Here is a 16,641-nt window from a genome sequence, read left to right as displayed (position 1 = left end):
TATGCAATAAAAAACTGCTTGGAAAAATATTTATTTTTAACTAACTAAAGTTAAACTTTAAATGCAGCTGTAATTGTTCACAATAAACTACGTTTGATATAATCCTGAAATCTGGGAACTGCGAGGTTATTAAACAGAAGTTAAGCAAATTTATAAAAAGAAATAGCACATCTGAATTATAAGTACAAATGAGATGCGTAACCCGCTTGTAATTGTAAAATTTAAATAAAAACAAGGGTGTTTCTTTCACTTACTACATATAGCATCGGTTTTATGCTAACAAATAACCATTACAAAATAAACTACATTTTACCTATTTATCAAAACAGTTTACCTTCAACGAAATTTAATTGAATATTTTTTCTATCTAAACAAGAACAATTTATTCCAGAAAAGATAATTTCTATAATGTTAGGAAAACGCGTTTTTACAAGGACGTTCTCTTACCATCATTAAGTGATCATTGCACTGTTCAAATTACAATAAATAAATAAAAATAGACGAAAAGAATGATTGTAGGAGGTAAAAGTATTTATGCAGCATATTGTGGGTCACCTAAATTTGCATTTCTTAGATACACCTTACGGATCTTACTTACTGATTTATTGAAACCCACTATAATAAAGCCTTGAACTGGATGGAATACTTTTAAAAGTCACTAACCGCAAATTTAATTTCAAAAGAAATTTAGATGAATATCCATTCTTCCTAAGAGTTTTTTTAAAAAAATGGAAATAATCAATGCATCAGTCTTACTTAACATGCACTAAACTCAAAAAAATATACCACATTATTAAAAAAAATAGTTCCTTCAATTACGTTTTCATATTTCAATAGTAATTTCGTCATGCATACCTGTTCTCAAGTAGTTTAAATCCCGTTACTGTCTTTTACCTTAAGATTCATGTAAATTAAGGTTAATAAAAATTATGAAATATTCAAAACATTATTATTTATAATTCAAGAACTTAAATCATGATTGTACGCTAATTTTTAACTGAATTTTTTCTTGATTTATTATTCTAAATAACTAAGTTATTTTAATTTTTTACTCTTATAATCTTGAATTTAATAGTTACGTAGCTAAGCATAGATGTAATGTTTCAATTAGAAAATTTAAGGGAAATTGCGCAATACAGATGACTTTTTAATTCATTTTTGTTTACTATCATCCAAAATTATGCAATATAATTTATGTGTAGGGATTTTAAATTATTTAAAAATATCAAACAAGTAATAAAAACAATATATATTATTTATTTCAAGAGAATAAAAACTGTTATTAATAAAACTGTAACAAATAAACAAAAAAAAAGAAGAAACAAAATTAAATTAATTTCGTAAAGATAAAAGAATTTAGACTAGACTACAATTTTATTACATAAAAATTTTTAAAAATATGTAATTTCTTTGTTTTTTATATAACGAATTAATTTTTGTTCATTCTTATAAAAGCTGTTCCACCAGAACACCTGAAAAGGTCAGTTAATACAATTCCACATAATGAAACTGAGAAAATAATTACATTACAGAAAGTGGACAATAAACACAATGCGCCAACGAGGTACACAATCCTATCTTGCGAAATAATCGAGGTCTTCATAATTATTATGAAATTATGTCGCCCTTATAGCAAGGACAATGTATCATATTCACGCAATAAAAAACAGCTTAATATATTTTCACGGTTTTATTAAAGGAAGAAGCTAATTACTTAAACGAGAATCGCAATCCTATTTCTTACTCCATGCACTTTTCTACTAAATTGACCTATCCTGAATTATAATTACGATAAACCAAGTCCCACGCAAGTGGATTTTCATTAACTTAGCTCATAATTTTTTGTTATTATTCTACACCTTTAAAACAAATTTCAATAATAAAGAAGTGTATTTCAGAGGTGATCGAATGGGCGTTTCGTACACATTGTTTTGACATTGAAATATTACAAGGTGGTTCTAAAAATATATCACAAAAAACTCACAATATTTTATTTATTGCTTTTTTACATACATTATTTAAAAACTATATATTTCTTAATTTATTTGTTTATTTTTTCCGAATAAAATAATATTCGATAAGATTTTTGTTTTATGTAATTTTCCAGATAATTTCATATTTAACACTAACATACAAAATATTATTGAAAAATGAAGTAAAAATGATGTAATGAAGTGGGGAAGAAATAGAGAAAATTGACCGGACCTGCAGGCTATTTAAGGCCCAATTGAAATTCTTTCCATAAAGTGTAGTCTCATTAATTAAAACAAAAAGAAGACAATTCCTTTAAATAATATAAAATAAATAATAATAGAAAGCGTTTAGTTTAAAGAAGACATAAGCACTAATAATAAAAAAAGAAGTTAATATTTTAGTATGTCTTCATAAATATACGAAATATTAACATTATAGAATCAGGATAAACAAAGTTTTTAAAAAAAACTTTTTCAAAAATCTTACAATATATGAAAATAAAATTTCCATGTTTAAAAGAAACCCAAAACTTTGACCTTAGTGTTTGTAAAATCAAACTTTTAATATTAACATTTAGACCTTTCGAAAAATATTTTCCTTTTTTAATATTATTAACTAAAAACTCTTCTAGTAAGGTATTATAAATAAATTATAATAAGATTTTTTTTTAATTACACAATTATAGGGAAAAAATTATTTAAATCACTAAACTTAAGATTTCGCAATAGAACATTTTCCTAAAAATATAAAATCCATCATATCAAACAATTTTTAAAACAAATGACTTTCTAACTCATATATTTTTTTATAAAAAGTTGGTTTTCAAAACTATTATTTTAACAATAAACAGAATAACAAGCATTATACTTGAAAAATTATTTTTTTAAAACCTTACAATTGCAATCGACCGTGCTTTAAAACAAATATGCTTGTAAAGTATTGCCCCATTCCTAGCGTGTGAAGGATTTTTAAAAATGCATGTGATGAATTTCAGGAATATATTGTGAATTGCATTTTTTAAAAATATAATTTATTATTATTTATTGATATTATTTTTTTTCTTATTAATTTTAGGGAAATTTAAAAGTAAGATAAGCAGGTTTAACAATTCTTTTTCTTTTGCAAAATCACTATTGAGATTTCAAGGAGAAATAAAATGCTACAAATTCGCCAAATAAGTTAAGTTATCCAGTAAAAAATAGAATATAGTATCCAGTAAAAATATGAAAATAGTTATGTCTTAACAAAGTAATGGTGGAAAAAAATAAGAGATAATTAAAACAGGAGATAAGAGAACAATAGGAAAATTCTGAAGGCTTTTTTTCCCCCGCTAAACTACGTTAACAAAGCATTTGATTCAGCAGTAGGATATGCATTGTAAACGTACAGAAATTGCTCAAAAAATGAAATTAACTATTTCATTGATTTGTTTCTATTTCCTTATTACACATCTGCTATTCTTATTTATGTCCTATATTGTAGAAACAAGAATTCTTTTAACAACGTCATGTTTGCAAATGCAAAAAACTCAGAACGGAAATTATTTTTTGTTGTTGTTGTTGTTGTCAATTTACGTCGCACTAGAGCTGCACAATGGGCTAAGAACGGAAATTATAATGAGCAGTTAGAAAAAAGTGCCAATTTATGGTGATGCACACAAGAAAAAGTTTTTTTCAACAAGAATTTACTTTTTAAAAGAAAAACTCTTTCAAGCAAATTGCTTTCAAAACTCGTACTTAGCAAGACTCTGAATAAAAAGATAAAACATTTATATAAACATCATTTTTTTTTAAAACACAGATTTTCAACTTCGAATTGAGACAATTTTCAATTCAACGATAATGGAAAAAAATTAAAATTAGGGGTTTAGGTCCAACTTGAATTTTAATTGCCCTACGTCTACATAAAAAACACTGCATACTGCAATTTCTTTAAACAACTGTATAGTTCTTTTCATTAAAATATTTAATATTTAGCAGTCTACTCAAGCGTGGCGCCACTTCAATAAGCTTTTTGGGCAAAAAATTAAAAAAAAATTTGGTAATATTAGTAATTTTTAAATAAATATATCACATCTTTTATTTAAGAGATAATACTATAATTAATGTTGATACTATATTAAATCATCTTAAAATTCATATTTTTAAAGTAAATAAACGATTTGAATTGTTTAAACTTACCGCCTTAAGTACCATTTGACAGATGTCCAATCCACATCTAAGTACTCCTGTACAGCTAATTGCAATTCTTCTGTTTTACGTTGCATAGTCAAACCAAGTATTCAAATTGAATAATAAAAATGAAGATTTGTTTATGCACTGAGTAAAAGGATTAAATGATCGCAGAGGACAACAACACGAGAACGATTTTAAGTCGTAGATATTTTCCATTCATCTTAAAACCGTCCTTGGATGAAAACAATGGGAAGTGTCAGACAACGAAACCGCGTTATTCTCCGATATCCTGCTATAAAATTCTTATAGTTCCCTGAATGGACTTAAGACTCTTAGAATATCAGTGAAAATTAATTTGTTTATAGAGAAATATATTACTCTCGTTAATTAAATAATTAATTACTAAGCGAAAAGTTACAGATGAAATCATCAATTAAAAAAAAAAACAATTTAAGACTTACGATTTACGTCTCTCATTCAACAATGAAAATTATTTCAACTTATGATCTTGAACTAATATTTTGATATCAGTTATTTTAATTAAACTTATAATCCAAAAGATTTTCATCATTTCTAATTTTTTAAATGAATAAGGGGAAATTTTTGTAATGAAGCGTTTTCAAAATATCGTTTGCAAAATATTTTAAGGTTAATTTTTAAAAATCGTTTGAATTTTCTTTTTTTTTTTATTTAATTGGTAAAAAAATCGTCAACGAGATAAAAACTTATTGTCTTCTAATTTAGAATAAAAAAATTATGTAAAGAAAAAAAAACTATTCACAATGCGTAAGGACAGTAGGTAGAGTAATTAGCGAATAATTAACTTAAAAATGAATTGTTAAGATCATTAGAAAATAACTAAGAAAAAAATCGGAATGAAAACAAAAAAGAAAAATTGTCGAAAAACCTTCACAACTGCGAGCAAGAAGTTCGGTGTCTCGACCGCGAATGAGTCAAGAACTGCTCGCTACCTTGGGGTGTGTTTCACCGATCAGAGGTACCGGAACGATAAATCGAGGCGAAGGTGACTTCTCTTGAGGAGGCGGTAGAAAAAAAAATCGTAAGAAAAGGAAACAGGTTTCTCTGCTTCCCGATTTTTTTACGGATGTGTTTTCTCGGTCAAAGACTAATTAAAATGGAAATTTCTCTTGTGAAATGTAATCGAGAGTAAGCGAAAAAGTGAATTTGTTATCTTGACCGGAGGTATGCGTGTATGCGTCATATGTGCTTATTATAACTATAACTTCTTCAAAAACCTTGCAAAAATAAATAAACTTGACGAAGGAAAATTAAAAATATTTTAAATTATCTACACGCTTTGGTCTATGCTTCTGTAACTTGGTTTAAAAATAATTAAAAGCTTGACTCGGAAATAGCAATTTTAATTAGTGCCCCCACTTAGAAATCAGTGTTATTAAAAACAAAAAATGGAATTTAATTGTTAAATCTTTCTATATTTATTAATACAATAAAAATGAAGAATGTATAAAGATTAAACTTTTGGAAATATTTAGCACTGATATAGACAAGACAACACATAAAGATAAAAAAAATACTGAAATGTACGATAATGTAAAAGCAACACGGTTGCCACGATCTGAGTAAAATTGTGAAAAATATAGATATTTTAAATCATTCACATCTACCAAATTAATTTTTTCAATTTAAAAGAATTAAATAAGGGTATCTTATTAATTATCTCTCTTATTATCTTCGGCTTAGGGTTTAGGTCATTCAAGTCTTAGGAAGAATTTTGTAACTGTGAAGAGGAAGTTAAATTTAAACCTTTTTGCAGTGGCTTTGAGAAAACGAAGCTGTAACTTCTTTGATTTCGCTCAATTCGTGGCAAACGAGTATATTATTTTAACTTTTCATCACCGATCTTGTCTAATAACGTTTAAAAAATTTGAACTGTAAGATGTGCACATTTTTACGTCATTTAATACTAAGTATTTTTAATTGATGAATTACGAAATATGAACGAAATCAAAATTTTCATTTCTCAAAAATTATTCAACCGATTTTCAACTTCAACCGATGACAATTGGGCTTTTCATAAAATTTTGGCTTTTTTAATGCTCCCTCCCCAAACAACAGCAACATAATTGAATAGTCTTTATACTGAAAACAGCACTTATGTTGACTGATGGAAGTTTTTATGATATTTATAATATAAAATAAAATTACGATTATTAATCATTTTAAAAAAAAGACATATTTTATAGTTTCATTTTTCTATTCAATGCAATAAATATAATATAAAAATAACAGACGATTCTCATTAATTACATAACACAATGTTTTTGAACCTATGCCACACTAACTTTGAAACTAGGGTTAGATTTCAGTATTTAAAATAGGTATACAACGATTATTACATTATATTTTATACATATCTCAAGGAAATGTACGCATTTTTCTAGTTTGCAATGCAAAGTTATCGAATCAAAGTTATCAAAGTTAATGAATACAGAGGCATTTATAAATTAGTGATTCAATTAAAATTGCACTTACATTGTTGCACTTACATTTTTTAATTTGTTTTTTATTTCGATTATTACTATTAAAATAAAATGGATTTCCCCGGCTCACCATAGCCACCGACCTCTCACCCGGTAAGATTACAAAAAACATTTGAAAATAATACTCTAATATAGAATATGTTTAATTTAGCTGCAAATTTACTTAAAATAAATATTCAGATATTTTGATTATTCTATATTAGAATTAACATTTTCATATGTTTTTTTATGAGCGAACGAAAAACTTTATCGTGAAAAAAATAATAGATGTCTTTAAAATGGAAAGGAAAGTACAATGAATGAATCGTTTTTTCTCCAATTAAAAAACGGATTTCCTTTCAGGAATATATTGCCTTGTTCTAAATCAGATTGTCATTTGTTTCAAAACTTACGCAACTCACTTTTCAACATAAAAAATGCGTTCGTAATATTTAAGGCGTATTATTTGATACAGTTTAACATCTTTTCAATAAAATTATTTTGGAATTTTTAATCTACTAACCCAATTTGAAAATCCTGTTAAACTTATTAAACGGTCCGAAGGGCTTGGGTCCTTCGGACCTCCGGAAGTGCAGGGGATGATGTTTTAAGCAGTGGCCATGAAAAGTGGCTAGCCACCTGCTGTGACCAAACTTCTTATTAAATTAATGTTTGCAATCTCATTAAATCTGTTTTTTTTTTTTAAACAACATGTGTAAAAATAAGGTAAAACAATATTAATATAGCAATGCATTCAGCCAGTGTTAAACAATTAAAACATAGGGGAAAATTAAGTAATACCTACTTTCTATGCTTGATTTTCATATCCTGATATGTAAATAACTTTTGTTCAGTTAATTCCTGGAAGACGAAATAAACTTATTTAATTCTTAACAAATAAATAAAAAGATACAGATCATAGAAACATTTAAATACTTTTTTTTTAAAAATTGAATTGTAACTAATTAAAATAATTTTCTGGAAGACAGAAATGATAATAATGCTTTTTCTTCAGAGATATTTGCTTTTTATTGCGTTTAGAAATATATTCGTGAAAGCTTTTTCCTCCAACATATATCAATAATGAAACTTTATTTTAATTTTACAAATTAGTTTCAATTTTAATTCTTCAATTCACAATTGTCTAATGAAAACGCTTTAATTGGATGTCTGCAAGTGACATCATTGAAGATAAATCATAGCATTCGTCGATTCAGAAGCCAATCAGGTTCGACCCACACGCGTGACGTCACTTGCAGATACCCAATTAAATCTGATTTAAATCACATGGTTAGACATAATCACTTCATTTCTTCGCGAGTTCCCAATTATGTAATACGTTATTTGATTTAAATTTTAGCTAATAAGGATATATTTTTTTTCTCCCCAATGCCTGTCTGTGTTAACATCCGTCAATTCAGGCATCTACAGGGCGATTTTGCTGACCTCTCTTCAGGGGCACCATATTAGGTGGGCCAATGTCGCTCCCACAGAAAGGACAGATAGTACAGAGAAGGAAAGAACATTTCAAATTCCGGGATTCAAACCCAGAACCTTTCTGATGCAAGGACAGTTCCCTGTCCCCTACACAGGCCGGTCGGCACTTATAAGGATATAACTCTCAAATAAAAAGAATAATTAAATTCACAAAAATGTAGACATTAATAAAAAAATTTCAGTGATGAAAAAAAAAATTAATAAATTATGTTAATATTTCTATCTTCAATTTATCCAACTTCTTTAAATGCGTGTAAACGTGCAAAACAGCGTAAAGGTAAAATAACTTCTTATAATGAGATTTCCATTTAAAAAAATGCTGTATCAATAAATAATCATGTAATTTCATAATTATCAAACATTTCAGATACTAACAAATTGACACAAGAAAAACATATCCTGAATGAATAGTAAAAAAAGAGCAACTTAGTATTACACTTTTTTTTTACATCGCTGAACTCAGAAAATAACATGCATTTGAATGAGAAAAATAAAACCTGATACTTAAAGGTACAATAAAAAGTTTTAAAAAAAATCGTGAAGTTAGTTTACAGATCCTTTCCTTTAATTTTCACAAAACGCGGAATTAAAAGGAAACGCCATAGGTACTTTCTCAGAATAGAAAAAAATTTAAGAAAAGCATAGAATATAACACATCTTCCTCGAAAACGTAAGTTGTATCTAAACAGCTTTTCCTTTCATAGCTATTAACAGAACTTGGAACACTTTTCCGTAATAAGGATATGATACATATCTCATACAAAACAAAATAATTTAAAAATAAATACTGTTAGCGATGTGCTAATTCAAAAATTAAGAAGAAAAAATAATAGCTCTCAGTGAAGACTTCGTCTGAATGCTGATGAAACAAAAGAAAACAAAAACTTAAAAATGAAAATAAAAAGCTTAATTTTAATGTTGTACAAATGAAATTAATATAATGATCTCAAAATAAGTGCTTAAAAGTGCTTTCTGTAGAAAAACAAAAAAAAATTTGCAAGTTTGTAACTCCAACTTCATCTTAAAATCAATTTCAAAAAATAAATTGTTGCACAATTTCATTTTCGTAAATATATAATCGATTTAAGACTTTGTTATTAATAAAGTAAATAATTCAATAACTGATTAGATAGTTTGTACAGTTTTGATTAACTCTTTCAGAATTAAACAAAGTTATTTAATTAACTGACATTTTTCATTTGTCCAAAAAATATGCTTCATAGAATTGCGTAATATCTTATTTTAGATGTATGTTAAGATAGAAAAATTAGATGGATATGCTAATGAAGGAAGCCTGATAAAGTATTTTAAACCAAATTTCGTCCCTGGTTGGTATAGAGCCCCTGTATCTAAAGTTATGACAAAAGTTACAAAATTGTCTGAAATGAAGGTTGCGAAAGAGAAAGAGGAGAGGTTAGTACATTCGACAAAATCTCTTTGACTTCGTGACGATCTTAGTGAAATGCCTAAGCTTTATCTCTTCAATTGATTGATTTTCTATTGTTATTTTACTTCTGTATTTAATTTTATTTTATTTAAACAATGACAAATTGGTACAATTAATTTAAATTAGAAAGTGACATTCTCTGATGAAGTTTTTTTTTTTTTTTTTTTTTTGCTAAGGTAGCAGTATATAGTAGTTAGTTCCCTCTCTCCCCCCCCCCCCTCATGTTTAGCTATGAAACACGAAAATTATTACAAAGACTAAATTATTAATAAGCTGATTTGGTTTCGTTTCCGTTTGAAATATTATTTTCTTTTCAGTCCGTTTGTAAAAATTTCGGCTATAGCTAATTTTTTAAAGGAAAAAAATATATTTTGTCAAAAAATTTACTGTTTATTTGGCATATAATAACTTACATAACTTCATAAAAGTACCGAATAGAGCTATCGTAATTTTTTAAATCTAATTATAATGTTAAACAATTATTTAGTGCGTAATAGATAATTTGAACAGATGAGATAAATTTTAAAAGCAAGAAAAATGAATATCTGCTTATAATTTTTTAGATCCTGCTGGATAAAAATACCTTGTCGATGACTCCATGTTAAATCTATGGAGAAAGGGTTTTGCTTCATTTCACAACTTTTCGACATTCCACCAATCAGCGAATATTACCCATATGTCTTAGCTCTCTAACTATTGTAGGAACTCCAGTCTAGGAAATGTGACATCGGTAAAATTGTCGTACGTCATTTATTTATTTATTTTTTTTTTTTGCTTATATTATAATTATTTCATTAAATTCATAATTATCGACTTTATCATTATTACCATCGATTTAAACTCCGATAACTAAAATGGTAAAATCAAGAAATAAATTAATCGGTTCGCAAATGTTTAGCAAGTCAAAGAAATATTCTTTTGTTTTGTCTGAAATATTTTACAAATAGTTTTAAAATAAATAAAAATTACTTATGCATAGATTACTAATGCAAAAATTTATTTATTGAAGCATAGAACAAAAAATATATACACTTAGTAGTTTGCAGCTATTATAGTTCTTTAATTAGCTTCTTAACTGCAAAAAATTCAATTTAGACTTACTAAAAGTTTAGCTCCATCAATATGTCGAATTTCAAAAGACGGAATGCATTCATCCAAGTTTACCTAAAACAAAAAACTTAACAATGAATCTATAAAAATTAATAAATAAATGAAACAAAATTTAGAAAATCATTTGAGAGAAGTATCAAGCGAACACACAAAGATGCCTAATTGTTATTTCTACCATTGACTCTTTTTTAGTCTTCTTTGATTGTACTAACACTGAAGCTAAAGGGAGTATTTTTATTTTAAATTATATTATTATACATAGAGATTACGCTGAAAAGTTGCATTTAAAAATAATACATTTTGTAAATATTGGTTATAATTCACTAGATTTCTTTTATTTAACTAGGAGGATAATTGGTTCTCATTCATCATTGTTTATTTCTTCTAAAACGTCAATAATTTCCACAAAAACACAAAACATTTTGGTTTCGAAATATACGATTATTTTAGTTTATGTAAAAACATTTTGTTAGTCATAACGAACTAAGACAATTACCTATATTTGAAGAGTAATCATCAGTATTTAGAAGGGGGGGGGAATAACCAAGGGAATATGGGTTGTGAGATTCAATAAGAAGAAATAAATGAAAAGTAATTTCCCTCGTGAAGAGACTTATAACAATTCAAATTGAGGACGGTTTTTATCGCTATTTATTAAGTTTGTTTTATTTTCAAAAATACTTTGAATATTAAAATGCATAGTTGAAAACATGTTTTTTTTTCTCTCTCTCCCTCTCTCTTTCTCTCTAACAACATTTGATTGACATCTACTTGAGAGAGAGTATTTAAAATAAAGATCTCGAGAGAGAAAAACAAATTTTCCTCAACAAAGGATAAATAGTCAATATTTAAAGCAAAAAAGCTCTTAGAACAAATAGGAATTTTGAAAGAAAAAAAAACTCTCATTAAAATTAAAATACAAAATAGTCAACACGCAAAAGCAATTTCAAGTTTCTAACTCTTATATCTTTTGCACAGAAAAACAAAATATAGCATAACTTGAACACCCAAAACAACGATGGTGCTTACGATTTTGTCAATATAGAGAGGGAATTCATAATTTTATATGCTAAGAAAATTTGTTCAACAATAATCAATAATAAACTGTTTGGAAAGCATCATACTGTTACAATATTGCCGCATGTTGATATGTACTAATATATATATATTAATTATTTTTGAACTTGATGTCACGATTGTATATTAATACAATGGTTCAAATTATAAATACTGATTAGGATAATAGGAAACTTGAATGATCTTGTTCATCTAAGTACCAATGTAGCATCCACAATAAAATAATAAATTTTTTGAGAGCTCTCAAGAAATTAATATGGTGTTAATTGAAACAATTAATAAGTAAATTATTATTTAAAAACATATTTGGTATTAAATAATTTAAAAAAGTATTATAATAAAAAATTATTATAAATGAATCATTAGTATTAACTAGTGCTCCTGCTACGGAACTCTAGTATTGACTATTCTACTATCTAAAACTATTTTGGCAAAATCATAATCTGTCTATACTACAGCTAACTCTTCTTAATTTGAACTCAATATAAAAAAAAATTTAAATAAATAAAATCATGATTTTATTCTTTGTGTTTACAGCTAGGTGAAAAAGTATTAAGCAATATCCCATATTCTTTATCTACATCACTTTTCTCTTGCACATCACTAGTCCCAGTTACTTTTCTAAGGTGAAATCCTATTCTCTATTTTAAATTTCGCATTTTGAAATAAATTGTAATGCAGGTTTAAAAATTTATTTTATAATTATTAAATTTATGATTATTCAGAGCATATTACTTTTTCGAAAAAGTTTCAATCTAGCCGTAATAGAAATCCAAGGCTAAGAACAGAAAGGTTTGAAAAAACATTTTCTAACTATAACTAAAGTATCAAGTTTACTATAGTTTTATACATGCTGGTACAGCTAACACGTTTCGGAGTTAGAAGCAGAGCTAGCATCTGAAAGCACTTTTCTATTACTTTACAGAAAATAACAAGACAATGTCCCATAAAAGAAGAAAAAACAATTATTGCAACTATACTGGTTGACTTGTCTAGATAGTAAAGGCAGTTGGTGCACAATGCTGATCACATTACTATCCTCAGATAAATACTCTTTACAAAATTGGCTCCCAATGGGCTGTTGTGGGAATGTTTTACTTTTTCTGCTGTTTGGAGGAATGCTGTATGGTATAATAACTATGTTTAGATTGATCACTAATAATAAGTCTGAATTAAATACAGAAAATTAAAGACTCTAAATAAAGCAAAAAAAATTTTAGGCTATTAAGCCATTAAGAGTAAATACCATCCATACTAATTAAAATTTGCTTCATCTTTTTATTTATTGTCTTCCTTTAAACTACTTTTCTTTCATATGTTTCTTTAAAAAAAATTTTACTTTAGATATCAAGAAAATTTTCTGATTGTCACAACACTAGATTCTGAATCAACTAAAAAAGTATGAAAAAAAATTTCACATTATTAAAGAAACTTTAACAGTGTGGGTGATAAGAAAAATCGAAAGAAAGGGAATTATCATTAGTTAAAATAATCAATTATGAATTATTAAAAAGAAACTATTATATTAAAAAGAATCCCCTACTTAGTTAATTGTTGCTAGTTATTTATTTTAGTTTGATATATTCCAGGCATGCACTCGGTTAGTTCCAGACATACATAAGTATAATTAGGTAAACGCCAAAATGAGTCTGGTTCTCTCTAAAATTTTGTTTGATATTCCTAGAGATTTTCATTTACAATTATTTCAGATATAAATAACAAACAGGAAGAAAAAATGATGGGTATGTAAATAATACATTTGTGACTGACTGAGATGGCATTGCCCACCATATAAAAAAAATTTCAGTTATGCTAATGCCAAGCAATTGTGCATAAAATCCTATTACAGGATTCCCACTTCTTTTATCAAATCAAAAATAATTAAGAACTTTTAAGGATTTAATTTGAAAAAATTAAGGATCTTATAAGTAGTATAACAATTGCTTATTATATCTCCTAGAAATTATCATTTACAATTATTTCAGAAATAAATAACTAACAGAAAAAAAAAATGATGGATGTGTAAATAATATATTTGTGACCGACTGAGATGCCATTGACCACCCTATAAAATTTTATAGTTATGCTAATGTCATGTTATGTAATATTATGCAATTGTGCATAAAATCCTATAACAGGATTCCCACTTTTTTTATCAAATCAAATATTAAGAACTTCTAAGGATTTAATTTGAAAAAATTAAGGACTTTAAAAGTAGTATAACAATTATTTATCATACTATTCCATTTGTTTGACCTTCCTAGAAGTTATCATTTACAATTATTTCAGAAATAAATAACTAACAGAAAAAAAAATGATGGATGTGTAAATAATATATTTGTGACCGACTGAGATGCCATTGACCACCCTATAAAATTTTATAGTTATGCTAATGTCATGTTATGTAATATTATGCAATTGTGCATAAAATCCTATTACAGGATTCCCACTTTTTTTATCAAATCAAATATTAAGAACTTCTAAGGATTTAATTTGAAAAAATTAAGGACTTTAAAAGTAGTATAACAATTATTTATCATACTATTCCATTTGTTTGACCTTCCTAGAAGTTATCATTTACAATTATTTCAGATATAACAGAAAAAAAATTATGGATATGTAAGTAGTATATTTGTGACTGACAAAGACGCCATTGCCTAGCCTATAAAATTTTTATAGCTACGCTAATGTCAAGCAATTGTGCATAAAATTCTGTAACAATATTCTGACTTTTTTATCAAATCAAAAATTAATAACTTTTAAGGATTGAAAAAAAATTATAACTTTTAAGGATTGAAAAAAAATTATAACTTTTAAGGATTGAAAAAATTAAGGATCTTAAAAGTAGTATAGCAATTGTTTATATACTATTTCATATGTTTTCATACATGTACCATAGTGATAGCACCAATTATTATTTACCTTTAAAAAGAAAATCACTATGTTGCAAGTATTGACATAATTGTATTTATTACAGAATTGTTTACTTTTTAGTAGATTTAGGAATTTTAAAAAATGTTATGGCTTTTAAAAATTTACAATTATTTATTATACATAATATGATACACATTTATTTAATTCTTCATGTTATGGACCAGAGTTTTAAAAAAAATTTCTGTTTTGACTTCAAAATGTGAAAAAGATGAAAAAATGTTCATATTGCTTAAAATGTTCTATCCTCAATGCAGGGTCTCATTCTAGGCAAAAGATAAGATACACAGACTTTTTATTTTAAATGTTTTTATAAGAATAAAAAATGTTCCAATCAACTAGTGACTCTGGTAATTAAAGACTTTCAAAAACCTTAAACTAAAATTAAGTATTTTTAAGGGCCCTTAATTTTCAAAATAAAAATTAAGTAGTTTTTAAGGACAGTGAGAACCCTATGTAAACTATACACTCTTCTATAAAATTAATGCAGACACATTTGCTCAGAAATTTCCTTTACTCATAAAAAAAAGTTATATTTTTTGGTCTCTTGATTGAGATTGGGCTCCTTAAAGTATGATGCGCTATAATGTTGTAGGCTTTTTTATTGTCTAAGTACTAAAACAGTTTTAAGTGCGCCGAGTCTGTATATTCAATATTAATCATGATGTGTAACTTATATTTGCGCAAAATCAAAAACATAATGTTATAATTAACAATTACATGTAAAATGTTGAATTTCATGAGTTTCTTTAAATTTTGAAACAAGCTAAGTGTTAAAAGAATGCAGTGTCCCCCCGAAGTTACTGAGTATTGCCTTAAAATGTCTTCAACCATTCATTTTTTAACAAACAAACAAAAAACACTTAAAAATTCATTATTTATCTTCTAACAGATTTAATAAAATTTAAAATACATTAGCTCTTAATGAATCCTATGCTACAACTCATAAGCAACAGTTAACATAACAATGTAATTATAGAAAAACCATGTACACAAATTATGCTATGTTTGTACTTCGAAAGCCAATGGAAAGTTTCAGAACTTATTTTATATATCTATTAGAAAAAAATAATATAAGCATATTTCAACAGCTTCTAATATCTCTATGTTGGATGATAATTAGCAGAAAATTATTTAAAAAAATACTGAAAGTAGTAACCCCATAACTTGATACATACTTCCAAATTTTATATATAGGTATAGTTATTCAGTTGGTTAAAATCTGCTTTTCAATAGATTAAAAAACTTGAAATTTTCATAAGAACAATTAAAAATAATGATACATAATCAATTAAATTATAAATACATAATTAATTGGTATTTTTTATAGATGTCAGTCAATATTAATATGGCAATCAACACATTTAATAAATTATATAGCACGCATTTGAGATGCTTTTAAATCTTACTTTTTTAAGCCATTTTATAACTTTTTCTTCCTTCCAAGAAGCCACAAATGAATGGTGAGGGAGGCTTATTTTCGAAGACATTGTAATATAACAAATCACTTACGTGACATTAAAAATACTGTCACCAAATTCATTAAAGGTGATATCAGGAAACAAGAAAATAAAACAATATCACAAGGAAAGAGAAAATATCGTCATGAAAGATGTTTGAAAATTCAATAAGGATGAAAAGATTAAAAAGCTAAAAATTAATGCTGTCAAAACCATAAGTTAAAAAAGTCATGCTTTTCTGTTGATCCTTTGATCAGTTTTGACGGGGAAAATTAAAAACAAATGGGAGTGTCCGATTACGCACACTTCCGCCACATGTACCGATACTTCCGGAAAAACAGACCTGGCAAAACTGGTCGATAAATTGAAATTTTTAACAAATTTAGTAAATATTCAAAAACATATCAAAATATTGTTTTATAACGTTTTTAAAAATTAACATCTTATGTTAAGTAAATATAAGCAAGTGA

At 26.5% G+C, this 16,641-nt stretch overlaps 1 protein-coding gene across 2 annotated transcripts in view; it reads right to left on the bottom strand.

Annotated features, from left to right (window-relative positions):
* LOC107453700 (uncharacterized) overlaps positions 1 to 16,484 on the bottom strand; it is a 63,746-nt gene extending 47,262 nt beyond the window's left edge. Inside the window, exons 1-3 of one of the 2 annotated variants that reach the window (XM_016070619.5) lie at positions 16,121 to 16,484; positions 10,695 to 10,757; positions 7,455 to 7,510 (exon numbers count right to left, since the gene is read on the bottom strand). In XM_016070619.5, coding sequence (XP_015926105.3) covers positions 7,455 to 7,510; positions 10,695 to 10,757; positions 16,121 to 16,201 — 200 coding nt within the window. In that variant the 5' untranslated portion in view covers positions 16,202 to 16,484. Of the gene's footprint in view, positions 1 to 4,154; positions 5,162 to 7,454; positions 7,511 to 10,694; positions 10,758 to 16,120 lie in introns of those variants that run through there. The other variant, XM_016070620.5, reaches the window with a different exon arrangement.
* Positions 16,485 to 16,641: the final 157 nt, after the last annotated feature.

This window comes from Parasteatoda tepidariorum, chromosome 2 (assembly GCF_982258835.1).
Source record: "Parasteatoda tepidariorum strain Cologne lab strain chromosome 2, Ptep-v5.0, whole genome shotgun sequence".
NCBI lineage: Eukaryota > Metazoa > Arthropoda > Arachnida > Araneae > Theridiidae > Parasteatoda > Parasteatoda tepidariorum.
The sequence above is the reverse complement of the archived record's forward strand: the minus strand, read 5'-3'. Positions and strand labels throughout refer to the sequence as shown.